At 37.8% G+C, this 18,793-nt stretch overlaps 1 protein-coding gene across 1 annotated transcript in view; it reads left to right on the top strand.

The window, feature by feature from the left end:
* ino80 (INO80 complex ATPase subunit) overlaps positions 1 to 18,793 on the top strand; it is a 64,661-nt gene that overhangs the window by 13,023 nt on the left and 32,845 nt on the right. The window contains exons 18-27 of the mRNA XM_073852885.1: positions 1,627 to 1,711; positions 1,792 to 1,909; positions 3,602 to 3,687; positions 3,774 to 3,941; positions 4,153 to 4,286; positions 6,425 to 6,492; positions 6,580 to 6,673; positions 7,953 to 8,133; positions 11,272 to 11,412; positions 15,121 to 15,346. Coding sequence (XP_073708986.1) covers positions 1,627 to 1,711; positions 1,792 to 1,909; positions 3,602 to 3,687; positions 3,774 to 3,941; positions 4,153 to 4,286; positions 6,425 to 6,492; positions 6,580 to 6,673; positions 7,953 to 8,133; positions 11,272 to 11,412; positions 15,121 to 15,346 — 1,301 coding nt within the window. The remainder of the gene's footprint in view (positions 1 to 1,626; positions 1,712 to 1,791; positions 1,910 to 3,601; positions 3,688 to 3,773; positions 3,942 to 4,152; positions 4,287 to 6,424; positions 6,493 to 6,579; positions 6,674 to 7,952; positions 8,134 to 11,271; positions 11,413 to 15,120; positions 15,347 to 18,793) is intronic.

Below are 18,793 nucleotides of genomic sequence, written 5' to 3'. Positions count from 1 at the left end.
ATCGATAAGCAGCTTGGTGAGAAGGTGACAACAGTTGGTGCGAATATTCACAAATGAAAAAAACACAAAATAACTGTCAATCTCTCTCAGTCTGGGGCTCCATGCAAGATCTCACCTCGTGGAGTTTCAATGATCATGAGAACGTTGAGGAATCAGCCTAGAACTACACAGGAGGATCTTGTCAATGATCTCAAGGCAGCTGGGACCACAGTCACCAAGAAAACAATTGGTAACACACTACGCTGTGAAGGACTGAAATCCTGCAGTGCCCGCAAGGTCGCCCCGCTCAAGAGAGCACATATACAGGCCCGTCTGAAGTTTGCCAATGAACATCTGAATGATTCAGAGGAGAACTGGGTGAAAGTGTTGTGGTCAGATGAGAGCTTGAGCTCTTTGGCATCAACTCAACTCGCCGTGTTTGGAGGAGGAGGAATACTGCCTATGACCCCAAGAACACCATCCCCACCGTCAAACATGGAGGTGGAAACATTATGCTTTGGGGATGTTTTTCTGCTAAGGGGACAGGACAACTGCCCCGGGTTAAAGGGACGATGAACAGGGACATATACCTTCAAATCTTGAGTAAAAACCATTGAAAATGGGTCAAATGGGTCCAAAACACATGGCCAAGGCAACAAAGGAGTGGCTCAAGAAGAAGCACATTAAGGTCCTGGAGTGGCCTAGCCAGTCTCCAGACCTTAATCCCGTAGAAAATCTGTGGAGGGAGCTGAAGGTTCGAGTTGCCAAACGTCAGCTTTGAAACCTTAACGACTTGGAGAGGATCTGCAAAGTGGAGATGTGTGCAAACCTGGTGGCCAACTAAAAGAAATGTCTGACCCCTGTGATTGCCAACAAGGGTTTTGCCACCAAGTACTAAGTCATGTTTTGCGAAGGGGTCAAATACTTATTTCACTCATTAAAATTCAAATCAATTCCTAACTTTCTGGATTTTTTTGGTTGTTATTCTGTTTCTCACTCTTCAAGTAAACCTACCATTTAAATTATAGACTGATAATTTTTTTGTCAGTGAGCAAACGTACAAAATTAGCAGGGGATCATCAAATAATTGTTTCCCTTACTGTATAGCCAGCTAACCACTGTATTTTCTTGCAAAGCTCCAAAATGTTAAAGTCTGGTTGTCTAACTGATCTGTATCCTTGGTTGAACCTTTCAACAAGGGAAAAAGCTTATAAAAAGCTACAGATGCTCCAGGGAGTCTCCAGTACTGGTGCATCTCAGATTTTCCATGTTCCTGTCCTAATAGTCAGTGCTGTGACACTATGTCTGGACTGGAACCCCTCAGAGAATGAGGGCCTCTCGAGCTCTGAGTGTGAGTTTGTGCCTCTCTGGAAATGACAGCACATGTGCCTGCAGCTTCTGTTGTGGTGGAACATGATTTATTGCCCGATCAGAGTCTCCACAGTGCGTCAGAGCAGCTTTCATGAGCATTTAAGTCCCCATAATCAATGAAAGACTTAACCGAGTCTGAGAAATGAGCTCTGAAGAGAATACCTGTGGGATTCAGAGTTCAGCATTGAGTGTTGATGTCGTGTCGAGAGTTGTATCCTTTAGTAACCTCAGCTTGCTTGGGAGGTCTTAGTAACTGTGTCTGGTTCTTCTTGGCAGTGTCCGATGGAAGATTCTCCTTCAGTTCCAGTGCAGGAACCGCCTTTTGCTAACAGGGACGCCAATCCAGAACACAATGGCAGAGGTGAGTGTATACATGCGGGACCTTGTTTGAGAGTCTACTTGTGTGAGTGAAAAACCTGACGCTGTTGTTCTTTTTCTCAGTTGTGGGCCCTGCTTCACTTCATCATGCCAACTCTGTTTGACTCTCATGAGGAGTTCAACGAGTGGTTCTCCAAGGACATCGAAAGTCATGCAGAGAACAAATCAGCTATTGATGAAAGTCAGTCAACTCTTGTGTTTATCTCCATTTAAGTTGTTGTTTGCCGACCATTTTATCTTACAATACTGTATGTGTTAGGGTGGAACAATATAGTCAAATACATTATTTTTAAAAAGCTTGTCAAGACAAATATGGATGTTGATGTGACAGACAGGATAGGAAGTAGATTAAAAAGTTTGAAGTTTTTAAGTTAAGTAAGTAAGTCATCCTCATCTATGCTCTGTCCAGTCTATCAGATAGACAAGTTTTATCATATTTGCTTTTATATTTTAGCAATTAGCTAGTGCAGGGTTGCGCAACCCTGTTCCTGGAGATCTATCTTCCTGCAGAGTTTAGTTCCAACCCAGATCAAACACACCTGTCTGTAATTATCAAGTGCTCCTTCAGATCCTAATTAGCTGGTTCAGGTGTGTTTGATCAGAGTTGGAGCTGAACTCTGCAGGAAGGTAGATCTCCAGGAACAGGGTTGGGCACCCCTGAGCTAGTGTGTCCCTAGCTTTGCTTCTGAGGAGGAGTTTGTATCAAAAATTGTAATCTCAGAGTACTAATGTAATTAAATCAAACAACAGTATGTTGGCTTTATCAAGCCAACATAATTAAGGTATTATATGCAGTTGAGGTCAAAAGATGACATACACCTGACATGAAAAATCTGCAGTGTTAATTATTTTACGCAAAATATGAGGGATCATACAGAATGCATGCTATTTTTTTATTTATTACTGACCTGAATAAGATATTTCACATAAAAAACAATAGTTGAATTTATAAAAACGACACTGTTCAAAAGTTTACATACACTTGATTTTTAATACTTGTTACCTGAATGATCCACAGCTGTTTTGTTTTGTTTAGTGATAGTTGTTTATGAGTCCCTTGTTTGTCCTGAACTGTTAAACTGCCTGCTGTTCTTCAGAAAAATCCTTCAGGTCCCACAAATTCTTTAGTTTTCCAGCAGTATTTAAACCTTTTCCAGCAATGCCTGTATGATTTTGAGATCCATCTTTTCAAACTGAGGACAACTGAGGGACTCATATGCAACTATTATAGAAGGTTCAAAAGCTCACTGATGCTTCAGAAGGAAACATGATGCATTAAGACCCAGAGAGTAAAAAAGTTTACACCCCCGGCTCTCAATGCATCATTTTTTCTTTCTGGAGCATCAGTGAGCGTTTGAACTTTAGTGGTCCTCAGCGTGAAAAGATGGATCTCAAAATCATACAGTCATTGCTGGAAAAGGTTCAAATGCACACAAATGCTGAAAAACCAAAGAATTTGTTGAACCTGAAGGATTTTTCTGAAGAACAGCAGGTAGTTTAACTGTTCAAGACAAACAAGGGACTCATGAACAACTATCACTAAACTAAAAAACACAGCTGTGGATCATTCAGGTAACAACACAGCATTGATAATCAAGTGTATGTAAACTTTTGAACGGGGTCATTTTTATAAAATCAACTATTATTTTCTCTTGTGCACTGTAGACGTCTTTTATGTGAAATATCTTATTCAGGTCAGTACTAAATAAAAAGATGCAGATTGTATGTAAACTTTTGACCTCAACTGTATTATTTGTAATTTCAGCTACAATATGATTTTAATAACATTTAATATTAAATCAGCAACACTCATGCTGAACAAGCGAAGCCTTCATGTGTGCTTGATGTGATTTACTGTGGTTTACCCTTTCAGACCAACTTTCCAGATTGCACATGATCCTAAAACCCTTTATGCTGCGCAGAATAAAGAAGGATGTGGAGAATGAGCTCTCTGACAAGGTGATGTCCTATAGCCTCTCAGACAGAATTATGGTTTCATATCTAAAATGTCTATGTATGTAATATTTGTTGCATGTTATTCTCAGATTGAAATCCTGACATACTGCCAGCTGACCAGCAGACAGCGGCTGCTCTACCAGGCTCTAAAGAACAAGATCTCCATCGAGGACCTGCTGCAGTCATCAATGGGCACGGCCCAGCAAGCCCACAGTACCACCAGCAGCCTTATGAACCTTGTCATGCAGTTCAGGAAGGTGAGGCCGGATTTGTCAGCTTTAAAGAGATAGTCACCCAAACATGAACATTTGGTTTGAAACAGCAATAGGGTGAGTAAATCGTAACACAGTTTTCATATTTGGGTGGACTATCCATTTAAAGCCTGTGTGACCTTTTGAACTCTTACTGTGTGTATATATAGTAAAGAAGCTGTTTGTGTAAACAGCATGTTGTTGTCAACTTTAAAAGGTTTGTAACCACCCAGACCTGTTTGAGCGCCAGGAGATACGCTCGCCTTTCCACATGTCCCTGAAGCCCTTTATCATGTCCAAATTTCTGTTCCGACACGCCATCCTCCGCACATCTGACCACGCAAAGACCAAGTGAGTTGATCTCAGTGTAACTCCAAGATTTACTAATTCTGTAAGAACAGGGAAGTCCACACCACAAATATACATAGAGGAACAATATTGTTGGAATAAAGAGCTAATGAATGATAAAAACATTGTCAGCCAGTCAGAACATTTAGAACAGCAGACAACATAGAGTTGTGGTCAAAATTATTCATACCCTTGGTAAATATGATCAAAGAAGGCTGTAACAATAAATCTGTGTTGTTTATTCATTTGATCTTTCATTCAAAATTAAAAAAAAATCTAACCTTTAATTGAAGTAAAAGATTTCAAAGGATTAGTTTACTTTAAAAAATTTACAGATAATGTACTCACCCTCTTGTCATCCAAGATTTTCATGTCTTTTTTAAAGAAATTTTTTTTTTTGAGGAAAACATTTAAGGATTTCTCTCCATATCATGGATATGTATGGTGCCCCCAAGTTTGAACTTCAGCTATGCATGCGCATCGCAGAGACGAGACAAGACGAGCATTTGAGGTTAAAAAGTATATAAATTGTCAATTTATTTTGAAAATAACTGATCGTTTTGCTAGATAAGACCCTTCTTCCTCGGCTGGGATTGTTTAGAGCCCTTTAAAGCTGCGTTTAAACTGCATTTTGGAAGTTCAAACTCAGGGGCACCATAGAAGTTCACTATATGGAGAGAAATCCTGAAAGGTTTTCCTCAAAAAACATAATTTCTTTATGACTGAAGAAAGAAAGACATGAACATCTTTGATGACAAGGGGGTGAGTACATTATCTGTAAATTTTTGTTCTGAAAGTGAACTAATCCTTTAAAGTGCTGTAAATTCACATTATGAAACAAATATTTTTTTTTATTATTTGCATTTTTAGTGCACCAGGTTGAATAGGAACATGAAATTATTCAGCCTTTTGTTCCTGTTTCACAGGAGAATAAATATGAGAAACACAAAGGCCAAATTTTTTAATCATCCATCACAAGGAGTAAAAACAAAAAAATATAATGTCTGATGTGCAGCAAAAGATTAGTTTGAGTGGCCAAAGACTCTCCAAGGATCACAGCTGGAGAATTGCAAAAAATAGTTATGTCTTGGGGCAGAAAGGGCTTCAAGAAAAAAAAAATCAAGAAAACAAAATGCTCTCATTCAAAAACAATCTCCAGCATATTCAGTTGTCAGACACGACTGGATCTTCAAACGAGACTGGCTTCTATAGTCAGATGAAACAAAAAAATGAGTTTTTTAGCAGCAAACACTCAAGATGGGTTTGGTGCACACAGGGATAAAAAGTACCCCATGTGTACAATGAAATATACTGCTGAATCTTTAATTTTGTGGGCATATTTTCTGCCGAAGGTCCTGGACGTCTTGTTCAGATAGATGGCATTATGAATTCTATCAAATACCAACAAAAATCAAAACCTGAATGTCCCTGCTAGAATGCTGGATCTTCCATCAGGACAGTGATCCAAAAAAAACCATCAAAGACAAAACAAAAATGGGTCACGGAAGGCATGGACATCCCAGTTCCCTGAACTCTATAGAAAAATGAGTGGGGTGAACTGAAGAGAAGAAGCACCAACATGGACCTTGAAATCTGAAAGGTCTGAAGTGATTCTGTATGAAGGAATGGTCTCTGATCTTCTGTTAGATGTTCGCCAAACTCATCAGGCATTATAGGTGAAGACTTAGAGCTGTTATCCTGGCGGAAGGTGGTTGCAAAAAGTATTGAATCTGATTAATTGTGGCCAGTGTGTATTAGAGAAAAACGTTTATTTCATAATTAGATTTTCCCTTTATTTTAAATTCTTATTCTCCTAAAAAAGCTTCGATTTTTGTACAATTTTAAATAAAAGATCAAAAGGATTAACAATGTAGATTTATTTTCACAGCCTTCTTTGATCGTATTTACCAAGTGTATGAATAATTTTGAGCACAACTGTAACCGCAGAATGCAGATCTAATTTATAATTTATTTTTATAGTTCTTTGTAGTTACCATTTTTAATGTGAACAAACCTTTAGGGTGATTCCTAACCAACTGTGTGGCATTGTTGATTGAATTGAAATGTTGTTATACAACTTGTGTAATAGCTGAGTTCTTTTTTATTAGATTAATTATTTAATTCATTCTCTCACTTCTCAGGCAGAAGCAAACTCTGCTCTCTCCCTTCTCTGCTCAACACATTCAACAGTCCTTGTTTCACCGAAAAAGTAAGTCTCTGTTATTCAACAATTCTATTCTGATTTTGTAATTTAAAAACATCTCTAAAATTCTGATGATATGTTCAATTGATACAGCTGACGATGAAGGCAGCAGCTATTCTTTCCTGCGGTTCATCGATGTGTCTCCTGCTGAGATGTCCAACATCATGCTTCAGGGGACTGTAGTGAGGTAAGTTATGCCACACTCGCGTCAGTCAGAGAACAATACTTGTTAAAACACACACTTTCTCTGACTTAGGATAGTTACTTAATATTGTCAACTTAAAGGGATAGTTCACCCAAAAATGAACACAAATAAAGATATTTTTGATGAAATCTGAGAGCTTTCTGACCCTCCGTAGACAGCAGTGCAACTGACATGTTGAAGGCCTAGAAAAGTTGTAAGGACATTGATAAAATCAGTGGATCAACCGTAATTTTATAAAGCTACGAGAATACTTTTTGTGCACATAGAAATGAAAATAACAACTTTTTTCAACAATTTCTTATCTTCTGAGAGTACCACGATGGTGGCGTAGAACCCGGATGCACTTTGCCTTTTTTACAAGCAGAGGAATGTACACACATAATATAATATAATAATATACTTGTTATATAGTTTTCTTTGCGCACCAAACGTATTCTCGTAGCTTCCTAAAATTACAGTTGAACCTCTGATATCACATGGACTATTTTATTGATGTCCTTACTACCTTTCTGGGCCTTGAACTTGGTAGTTGTGTTGTTGTCTATGGAGGGTCAGAAAGCTCTCTAATTTCACCAAAAATATCTTAAAGGGATAGTTCACCCAAAAATGAAAATTGGATGTTTATCTGCTCACCCCAAGGGCATCCAAGATTTAGGTGACTTTGTTTCTTCAGTAGAACACAAACAAAGATTTTTAACTCGAACCGTTGCAGTCTGTCAGTCATATAATGGCAGTCAATGGGCACCAAATCTTTGAGAATAAAAAAACATACACAGACAAAACCAAATTAAACCCTGCGGCTTGTGGCAATACATTGAGGTGTTCAGACACAAAACGATCAGTCTGTGCAAGAAACTGAACAGTATTTATATCATTATTTACCTCTGATTCACCACAACGTTCAACTGTCCCGAGCGCATTCACAACAGCCGGCGCGTAACACGTCAACGTGATTTGTAGTCAAGTTTTACTCTCAAAGATTTGGTTCGCATTTACTGCCATTATATGACTGACAGACTGCAATGGTTTGAGTTAAAAATCTTCGTTTGTGTTCTACTGAAGAAACAAAGTCACATACATCTTGGATGCCCTGGGGGTAAGCAGATAAACATCCAATTTTCATTTTTGGGTGAACTGTCCCTTTAATTTGTGTTCTGAAGATGAATGAAGTCTTACAGGTTCTGAACGACATGAGGGTGAGTAATTAATGAGAATTTTCATTTTTGGGGGAACTGTCTTCTAAAATCTCTTCTTTTCTCAGGTGGTTAGCCCTATATCTGTCCTTCAAATCGGCCTACCGGCTCCACCTCAGCCGTCTGTGGAATGAAGAAGTGATGGAGAATGAGGCTAAAGGCAATCTGTGTCTTTCACACAGAGATCTCATCCTGTGGCTTAACCGGCCAACGTCTTACCCAAATGTCCACACCAGTCCTATTTTACAGGTGAGCTCTGTCATTTTTTTTTTGCTTTTGTTTCTTTGTGTTCATTCCATGCAGCTGACATGTTCAAAGCCCAGAAAGGTAGTAAGGACATCATTATTATAGTCCATGTGACACAAGTGGTTCAATCGTAATTTTATGATTTTTTTGCGCAAAGAAAACAACTTTTTTCACAATTTTAACACTGTCCTTAAACATGGTACTTGTAGTAGAATACAAAGCATACAATCTGGTCAAAATGTACGTCCAAAAATAATACGTTTTGGTTATTTCTCAGGCATAACTCAAAAGACATAGTGGAACAGTCCTGCTTCTAGATGTCTAGTTAACATGCTTGAACAAAACTGAATATCTTCCAAAGATTTGATTGCACAAATTTTGGCGTATTTCTTTGCTCATCATATTTCTTGCACTGTTTTGGATGTATGAGTGCACAGGTCTACTCTTGCTTTGGGTTACCCCACTGAACCAGATTAAATGACCCTCATCTTTCATTAGCGGCAAAGGCTCGTATTTCGTTGTGGAAACCTCTTTCCACTCACCCACGAGACACTGCGGTGTTGCTGTATATCAAATGCTGATGGGAATATCAAAGGTCCAAACTGATTATCGGGGAAAGGAAAGACGATAGAGGAAGTGATGCTGGATGTCCCAGTCCAGAAGCTACAGTGTCGTCCCCTGGAGGCCAAACAGCGGCAGGGGTTAACCTGCAGTTTGGTGCATTGGCGTGCATTCAGGCTACGGTCAGGGGAAGCTGTGTTCAGAAGGTGCTGACTGAGGTGTAATATTATCCACTTCCCACTACAGCTTTTATACCACACAAGCGTCTCCTAGCTCCACTGGGGCATGGATGGGGAACACGAAACCACAACAATCAGCTCCCCGTGTGGACTGGCCCATATCGAGCACTCAGAGGCCGGGCTTAAACTGTACTAACTAGTGACAAAAGTGAAAGCACCTGTCTTTTTCCTTAATTTAGAGCAGTTCAGTTTTCTCCAAACATTGCATCATATGGTGATTTTAAGTTGTAAACCAAGATACTCAGCCAAACTGGTTCCCAGTCTCTAAATTTAAGCTGTCAGTCTGTGATTTGTAAGTAATCACGTATTGCTTAAACCCAGTGCCGAATGTGAACCGAGGGATCCTTCTGTCAGAGGTGCCGTGTGCAGATGTTGCTGATCTGTGTGTTGTTGTGTGGTAATTAGTGTTTGGTGTGTTTGTATCAGTCAGTGTGCAGCCGCAGGCAGCAGTGCTGTGAGAATCTCAGTGCTCTGGATCATATTGATGCCTCATCTGTGTTTGTATGGTCACTCTCACTGACGTCTTGGCAAGAGTTTCAAGCTTGTGCTTTATGAAACGAGACACGAGCACGCCTGTTGAGACTGCCTTCTTTCTTTCTTTCTTTCTTTCTTTCTTTCTTTCTTTCTTTCTTTCTTTCTTTCTTTCTTTCTTGTTTTTATTTTCCTGGTTTTTCTTTTTTTCATTTCTTGAAAAATTTAGTTTCTTTTTTTTCTTTTTCTTTCTTTCTTTGTCGTTTCTTTGTCTTTTTTCCTGCTTTTTTATTTTTTCATAAATTTTTCATGTTTTTTTTTCACTTATACTTTCTTTCTTTTTGTCTTTCTCTTTTTCTTTCTTTGTCTTTTTTCCTGCTTTTTCTCTTGTTTTTCATTGCTTGAATGTTTCATGTTTTTTTTACTCATGCTTTCTTTCTTTGTCTTTTTTTGCGGCTTTTTCTCTTTTTTTCCATTTCTTGAAATGTTCATGTTTGTTTTTAACAGTTTTTTCTTTCTTGTTATTGAAAAATTGGTTATTTTCCTGCCTTTTCTCTTTTTCTTTCTTGAATTTTTCATGTTTATATTCACTCATACTTTTCTTTCTTTCTTGTTTAATTTCCTGCTTTTTCTGTATTTTTTAATTTCTTTAATTTTTTATGTTTTTTAACTCATACTTTCTTTCTTTGTCTTTTTTCCCCCCAGCTATTTCTCTTTTGTTTCATTCCTTGAATGTTTCATGTTTTTTACTCTTTTATTTTCTTTGGTTTGTTAATAAAAAAATTTCTTGCATTTTTGTTCTTTCATTTTATTATTGCTGTTGGTTTGTTCCTTTACTCTCCTTCTTTTTGTTCTTTCATTTTTGTTTTCCTGTCATTTATTCAATTATTTTTGGATTTTTTATTTATATATATTTTTTTCTTTTTCTCTTTTTCCCCCCATGCTTTTTCTTTCTTTCTTTACCTTTTTTCCAGCTTTTTCTCTTTTTTTCAATTTTCCATTTTTTTTCACTCTTTTGTTTCTTTTGTTTGTTAATTTATTTTTTCTTGCATTGTGTTCTTTCATTTTATTATTGCTGTTGGTTTGTTCTTTTACCTTCTTTTTTCATATTTTTCTTGTCATTTATTCATTTATTTTTGGATTTTTTATTTATATTGTTTTGTTTCCCCCACTCATACTTGCTTTTTGCTTGTTTTTTAATTTTTTTTCTTCCAATTTTAATTTCCGCTTTCTTTCTTCATTCTTATATTCTTTTAGTCATAGGTGTTTTTTTGCTTGCTTTTGCTTTTTATATTTCTTTTCCCTCTCTCATTTTTTGTCTTTCGTTTTCACTCTCATTTGTTTCTCACTTTCTCTCATTTCTTTCTTTCTCTCTCATCACACGTCTTTCACACCTCATCCATCATTAGCTCCCAGCCTCCTCTAAATGAAGTTGACAGGTCTGTTTATTCATGTCACTTGTGTGGATGCAGACAGGAAACAGGCAGATATATAGGCTGGTCTTTATGATTCATGCGGGTCATTAGAGCCGTAGTTTTGACTGTGACCCCGTCTGGACGTCTGTTACCACTGTGGTCTCATTTAGGGTATAACTTCTGCTCAGCGTGACCTCTTGACTTGTGACAAATGGAGCTGATGAGATGGGAGTTAGGTTTACATTAGATTAGGAGTAACTCAGTGTAGAGAGTTGCGAGATCACTAGGAGGTGCTGCAGGCCCATGTACTCCTCTGTGACAAATTCACACGTCATGCAGAAAAACGGCTATCCTCACACACACACTTAGTCATACGTGTTGACATTTTGACAGCATGTGATTTAGTAGGGTGTAATATCCTATACTGATTACTTTTTTTTCTTTCTCTTTTGCAGGATTTAGTGTTCATGTCCACAGGGTCTTCGCTAATCTGTCACACTGACGTGGTCATCCACAGTAGACGCTCATCCACTCAGATGATCAGACCGTGCCAGCCTACCCAAGCACCCAAGTTTTTACTCACCGTCACACCCAGGGTGAGAAACACACAGCTTTTTTTCTCAAAAAACATCCTGGTGGACCATATTGATTGCCAGAACTTTCACTCAGTTTAGAGGTTTGAAATAAATCCAGATTTCTATATGCAGCAACTGTTGCTGCTTTCAGTATCCAGTAACAGTTTGGCAAAAGTCAGAAACTCATCAGCATGGATTTCTACTGAGGGTGGTCAGATGCTGACAGTGATCTCCCGCTGTCTCAGAAACAAACTTGCTATCCAAAATGAAAGACTCGTTCTTTGTGTGGCCCTCAGAACAAGCCTGGTTTATTTATCCTCGTTGACCCCCTGACAGATCTTCTGCTCAGCTGATCATGACCCCAGTGGAGAGTAACCAAACAACACAAGCCCACCAGTGAAGAAATCAGAGGTCTTGGTTTAGGGCTGCTTCTCTGGCTGTGAATACACAGCCCATTAAAAACCACACCGCCATTTGGGATACTCTCAGACTTGGGGATTTTCTCAAAATATTGTGAATTCACATGTTTGGGACTAGAGGGAATGTGGTATTTAAGACTTACAACATCATTTCCTGGTTCAAAATCAACATTCCTATGAAACAATTCTAGCCAAACTTTCGGAGCGGTTTTCAGATCTTTTTAGATTAGAAAAAATCTCTAAACAATTATATTTACATTATACTTTTTTTTTCTTTATAAATGTAATTTTATTTATGTAATAATATTATATAATTTGTATGTTTGCATATTTTTATTCAATTTTGCATAGCTATTTATGTAACATTAATATAATAATTATTGCTTTATTTATATAAATAGTCATTTCAGACTGAGAGTTCTTATGTGTACTTATGTCTTATAATTTTATGTAATATAATGAAATAATTAGGTATTTTAATATATTTTATAGTATTTTATTTAAAAAAATATTGTTATAATTCTTCTATTTTCTTATTCTACTTTTTTTAATTGTAATATGTTTTTAAAAATATAAATATATTTTAAATTTACTGTTTTATTCTTTTCCCAGTTTGAACCATTACTCTTTTCTTAACCCTAACAAAGACCCACCATTTAAACCAGAGGTGATGTTATCTTTTATCAAATGACAGTTTGATCAGAATTTTTAAAGCCTTTGTAAAAGCCAGAAACTTCAAGCCTTTAAAGGGATAGTTAACCCAACAATAATTACCCCATGATTTACTTGCCCTCAAGCCATCCTAGGTGTATATGACTTTCTTCTTTCAGATGAATACAATCGGAGTTATATTAAAAAATTGCTGGTTCTTCCAAACTTTATAATGGCAGTGAATGGCTGTTGAGATTTTGAAGCCAAAAAAAGTCCACCCATCCATCATAAAAAAGTGCTCCACATGGCTCTTGGGGGTAATAAAGGCCTTCTGAAGTGAATCAATGCTTTTGTGTAAGAAAAATATCCAAATTGAAAACTTTATAAACCGTAATCTCTAACTTCTGCTAACTGTCGTACACGCATTCACGAGAGAGTGGCGTTCGATTGGATGATGTAGGCGTAGCATAAGCTTCTAGTCTTGTCAGAATCAAGTTTTGTTTAAGCCAAAAAAAAAGAAAAAGTCTCCTATTGGCTTATATCGAAATCCATTTTTCTTTACAAATCCTTGTGGTGTACTTCTAATTCATGACCATAAAGACGTTTCTTATGCTCATCAAGGCTGCATTTATTTGATCAAAAATACAGAAAAAAAATGTAATATTGTGAAATATTATTTCAATTTAAAATAACTGTTTTCTATGTGAATATATTTTAAAATGTAATTTATTCCTGTGATACAAAGCTAAATTTTCAGCATCATTACTCCAGTCTTCAGTGTCACATGCTGATTTATTATCAATGTTAAAAACCGTTTTTGGAAGCTGTTATACTTTTTTTCAGGATTCTTTAATCAATAAAAGGTTAAAAGAACAGCATTTAATTAAAATAGAAAGGTTTTCTAACAATATACACTACTGTTCAAAAGTTTGGGGTCAGTAAATTTTTATTTTTTTGAAGGAAATTAATAGTATTATTCACCAAGGATGTGTTAAATTAATAAAAAGTGATAGCATAGATTTACAGTGTTAGAAAAGATTTATATTTTGAATAAATGCTGTTCTTTTCAGCTTGTTAGTCATCATAGAAACCAGAACAAAAGAATCACAGGTTTTTACAAATTATTGCCATCACAACTGTTTCCAACACTGATAATTCTAATAATAAATCAGCATATTAGAATGATTTCTAAAGGATCTTGTGACACTTAAGACTAACAGTAACAGCTGATGAAAATTCAGCTTTGCATCACAGGAATAAATTATATTTTAAAGTATATTAAAATAAAACCATTATTTTTATATTGTAATAAAATTTAGCAATATTACTGTTTTTTTTTTCTGTATTTTTGATTGAATACATCCCGCCTTGATTTAGCATAAGAGACTTGTTTAAAAAACATTACAAGTCTTACTGATCCCAAACTTTTGAGTGGCATTAATGGGTGTACTACAGGTTTATAAGTTTAAATATGGATATTTTTCTTACACAAACACATTGCTTTGCTTCAGAAGGCCTTTATTAACCCCTCAGAGCCAAGTGGAGTACTTTTTATGATTGATGGATCTACTTTTTTGGCCTTCAAAATCTCAACAGCCAATCACTGCTACCCTAAAGTTTGAAAGAGCCAGAAAGTTTTTTAAATATAACTCAAATTGTATTCGTCTGAAAGAAGAAAGCCATATACACCTAGGATGGCTTGAGGGTGATTAAATCATGAGGTAAAAACAATGCCTTTAAGTCTAACCGTAACCTTAAACCTAATCTGTAAATCTAATTGGTAGATAGAAAGGTTGTTTCAGATCCAGGAAAACTACTTAAGCTAGTCGAGATATTAATCTTTTAATGGTTCAGACATGTATGAGAAACTGTTTTATTTTTCCTCCAACATCTGCTCTTAACTTGGCTTAATGTAAGGCTATCTCTGTGTTATCCCAGCCCTAGAGTCAGGATTGTGTCTAGCCTCATGGCCGCGCTGTGAGAATTGGCACCGCGTTGTCACCGGCCCCTAGGCACCAGGGGCATATGGGCACTGTGGGAAAGTGATAAGATAGATTAGTCGCCTTTTTTCTCTTTATTCATGAGGGACTCTTGACCCTTTTGGCTTTTTATGGCCACATCTGCGTGTTCGCGCTCCTATTGGTCAGCTGTTCGCTACAAAACTGGAAGCCTGGCCAAAGCTGAGCTGTTTTTCATCAGAGATAAGAATGAAAGGAAGATAATATCATCCGCTTGTCAGCACGCCATAAAATTCTCCGTAAAGCTGAAAGAGGGATAAAGCGAGAGGGAGAGGGAGAGAAAAGAAACGGCCAGTGGAAGGGGTTGTGAGCGGTGTGAATCACTACAGGAAATGGTCATCTGTTACTCAAAGGCCTGTTAGCGCTGTTAGCACCGCTGACCTCTGCCACGCTTTCCTGCCAGAGCGGCGGGGTTCGGACAAAATGTCAGAACGACAGGGTTGTGCGTGCCTGTGTGTGTGTGTGAGCACGTTCGACAACTGGAAATGATTTTTCTCCCCCTCAAGCTGCAATTTGTTTGGTGTTTCGTAGCGATAAAAAGACTGAATAGGGAAATAGATGCCAGTTATCTGGAGGAAAGACAATTTGATAGCCTAAACAGCCTCGGAGGTGTTGACTAAGGGATTTTCTTCTTTCCCTAGGTGACTTCAGTTCCCATGGAACGCTACTGTGCCGATCGCAGTGCCGAGTATGAATGGAGGTTAATACGAGATGGAGGGAGTCTCATTGCTAAGCAGTGCTTCCTGTACGGATCCCCCGAGCTGGCTTGCGCCTGGGCTCTACGCTCTCAGGCCTTCCTCCCTCAGAGCCCAGGGGGCGTCATGGCCCTGCAGCAAAGACACGGCTGGTCCTTCATAAGGATTCCAGGTAGGTAAAATCCTGGGTGGGAGTTAGCGTGCGTGCATGTGTGTTTGTTTATGTTTGCCCGTGTGTAAAAGCGGTTGAGAGGTACTTCATTTTTCCAAGACGTTTGTATCCGGGTATTGTCCTCGCAAAGACATTTTTATTTAAGACAAAGAACTTTCTCACGTTCATTGGTTTGTTCATAAAGGTTTCGAATGTCTCGAGAGGAAGTCGAAATTTTATTGAAATTTATAATGCCCTCAGAAGCGACAACTCCCTCCTTTAGACCAAACACAAACCAGAGAACTGTGTCTCAGCTCCTCATGGCAAGCCTTGAAGCCCTGAGGGACTCCACGGCACCGCTGTGCTCCGAGGCCAAAGTGCATTTCAATCAAAGAAATCTCACAGAGTGCTTAAAATCTCATGAGAGAGGTCATGGAAGAGGCCACGTCTTAGGGCCGGTGCACCTAAGTCACTGTTTTGGCACCAGTGCATAGCCATTCGTCACATGTTTAGCATTGGGAATACTGCCAGACTTAATTTGCAGATAAGACAGATTTTTGCATCAGCCTGTTGTGTGAATTGCACACAGGCTTGTGTGTTGTGTGCGCGTTCCAGTGTGATTGCTGGGAGCAGACTGGGGAAGAGAAAGAGGTCTGGGAGCGCTTGTGAAGTTGGGAGGGGGGACAAAGCAAGGAAGTTGGACTATTGGACATTGTTTCTGCACAGCGTTAGGTAAGCGCTTTGAATGTGTGTGTGTGTATCACTGTGAATGTTCATTCACAGGCTTAAGGTGTTTCAGAGCGCACTTTTCCCATTTTCTCAGAGTCATACTGTACCCTGGGAAGGAAATGACACAAGCCTGGGCAAGAGTCATTGAAGTATGCTGGCGGTCCCACCACTGGCTCATTAAATTAAAAGCCTAGATCTCCATATAAAGGCTGACGGAGGATGTATTAGCAATAACTAAAGAAAATGTACAAATATTTAAGTCATTAAAAATAGGCTTAAAGTGAATGAATAAACATTCAACATGTTTAGTATTTACTGATTTTTTTGATTCTTTGACATCTTAAAGATTGAAAACATGAAACATATCATTACAGATACATTTTAGGTCATATAATAAAGTAAGTAAAGTTAATTATTCACCCTCATGTCATTCCAAATGAGACCTTCATTCATTTTCGAAACCCAAGTTAAGATATTTTTGATGAAATCTAAGAGCTTTCTGTCTCCGTATAGACAGCAACAGTACTACTACATTCAAGGCCCAGAAAGGTAGTAAGGACATTGTTAAAATAGTCCATGTGACATCATTGGTACAACTGTAATATTATGAAGCTATGAGAATACTTTTTGTGTACAAAGAATACAAAAATAATGACTTTATTCAACGTCAGAATGCTGACTTCTGCGTCAGCAGCACCGCACGGATGCAACGTGGTACTCTCGTGAATGTACGTCGAAGATTGACACAGTAGAGGAGAAATTGTTGAATAAAGTTGATATTTTTGTTTTCTTTGCACACAAAAAGTATTCTCGTAGCTTCATGAAATTAAGGTTGGACCACTGATGTCACATGGACTATTTTAACGATGTCCCTACTATGGCTGCCCCCTAATAGTTGACTAACAAGTCAAGTAGTCAACGAGAAAAGGCTTGGTCGACGAAAATTTTATTAGGCGGTTAGTCCCAGAAAAGAAAAAGTCCACAGGAAGTGGATAAAAGTAATACATCTTTCGAATCTGTAAAGACTACGTTTATTTGTGTGCACTCAGAATAACAACAAAACGTTGCACTTTTGTAAAATAATTAAAGCAAACAGGTTGTGATTTCTGCAGTCTTAGTCTCTGTGAACTTGAGCGCGAAACTTCGAAACTCTGTGTATTCTTGCCTAAGTATTCTACTTTTCAAATTAACCAATTCAAATAGAAAACAAATATTCTCAGATTATGTAATCCGTATGAAACATGCGTACAGGTGCATCACTACTGCGCTAGAGCACTTATTAGGCTATGTAGGCAATTAAACGCTCATTATTATGATTTATATGATTTATTAATAAATGTGCAACTAATAGTCGACTAATACTTAAAATGAACGACTACTAGTTGACCAGAAAAATCTTTAGTCGAGGGCAGCCTTAGATTACAGATACATTTTAGGTTGTATAATAAAGTAGTTTCACCCAAAAATGGAAATTCTGTCATTAATTACTTACCCTCATGTCATTCTAAAATCGCGAGACCTTTGTTCATCTTCGAAACACAAGTTAAAATATTTTTGATGAAATCTGAGAGCTTTCTGACCCTGTATTGACAGCAATGCAACTAACATGTTCAAGGCCAAAAAAGGTAGTATAGACATTAATAAAATAGTCCATGTGACATCAGTGGTTCAACAGTAATTTTATAAAGCTATAAGAATACATTTTGTGTGCAGAGAAAACACAAATAACAAGTTTATTTAACAATTTCTTCGGCGCGCATTCATGAGGAGCACCACACACGTTCACCTCTGCCCTTTCCATAGTGCATAAACATTTACTGTGTTTACTGTATCACAAACACAAGATTCAACTTGGCACGTAGTTTTGGAACTGTCAATATTGGTGCGGCCACCCGTCGGCTGGTTTGTACACATGAAAGTGTTAGTGTATCACTGCTGTACCTTTCGTGTCACACTAATTGGGGGCCAGGCCACAGGAGGACAGGCTTTCTCTTACAATAGCTCTGCACATTGTTGCAATGCGACTGCTGCTTTGAGCTGTTGTTTTGAGGGAGAGAGAGTGAGAATGCTGCAGAGCTCAGCTCACAGACAGCCTGTGGGAAACTCTGCTTTCCCTTCCTGTTCTTTCAAAGAATCTCTGCACTCCAGCAAAATGGCCGGAAATATTCCTGGCCTTTTTGATTTGGGGCCCAAACAACAGTGACTGCATAATTGTTTGTGATCTGCTCCCTCGCCCCGCCTTTCTGGCTGCGAAAAACAGCCGGGCTTCACCAAGGTGTTTGGAATGATCCTTTAGTCAGATGCCACTGAAGTATTTTATTTTTTATCTTTTTTTTTTTTTTTTTTTTTTTAAATGCATTGGTTTGTACAGTTGAGGTCAAAAGTTCACATCCCCCTTTCAGAATCTGCAAAATGTTTATTATTTTACAAAATAATAAGAGGGATCATACAAAATGCATGTTGTTTTTTATTTAGTACTGACCTTAATAAGATGTTTCACATAAAATATGTTTACATATAGTCCACTATAGAAAATAATAGTTTAATTTATAAAAATTACACCGTTCAAAAGTTTACATCCCCTTGATTCTTAATACTGTGTTGTTACCTGAATGATCCACAGCTGTGTTGTTTTTGTTTGGTGATAGTTGTTCATGAGTCCCTTGTTTGTCTTGAACAGGTAAACTGCCTGCTGTTCTTCAGAAAATTCTTTGGTTTTTCAGCATTTTCACACATTTT

Source organism: Garra rufa, chromosome 13, assembly GCF_049309525.1.
Source record: "Garra rufa chromosome 13, GarRuf1.0, whole genome shotgun sequence".
NCBI lineage: Eukaryota > Metazoa > Chordata > Actinopteri > Cypriniformes > Cyprinidae > Garra > Garra rufa.
This window is presented reverse-complemented; position numbering and strand designations above follow the sequence as displayed.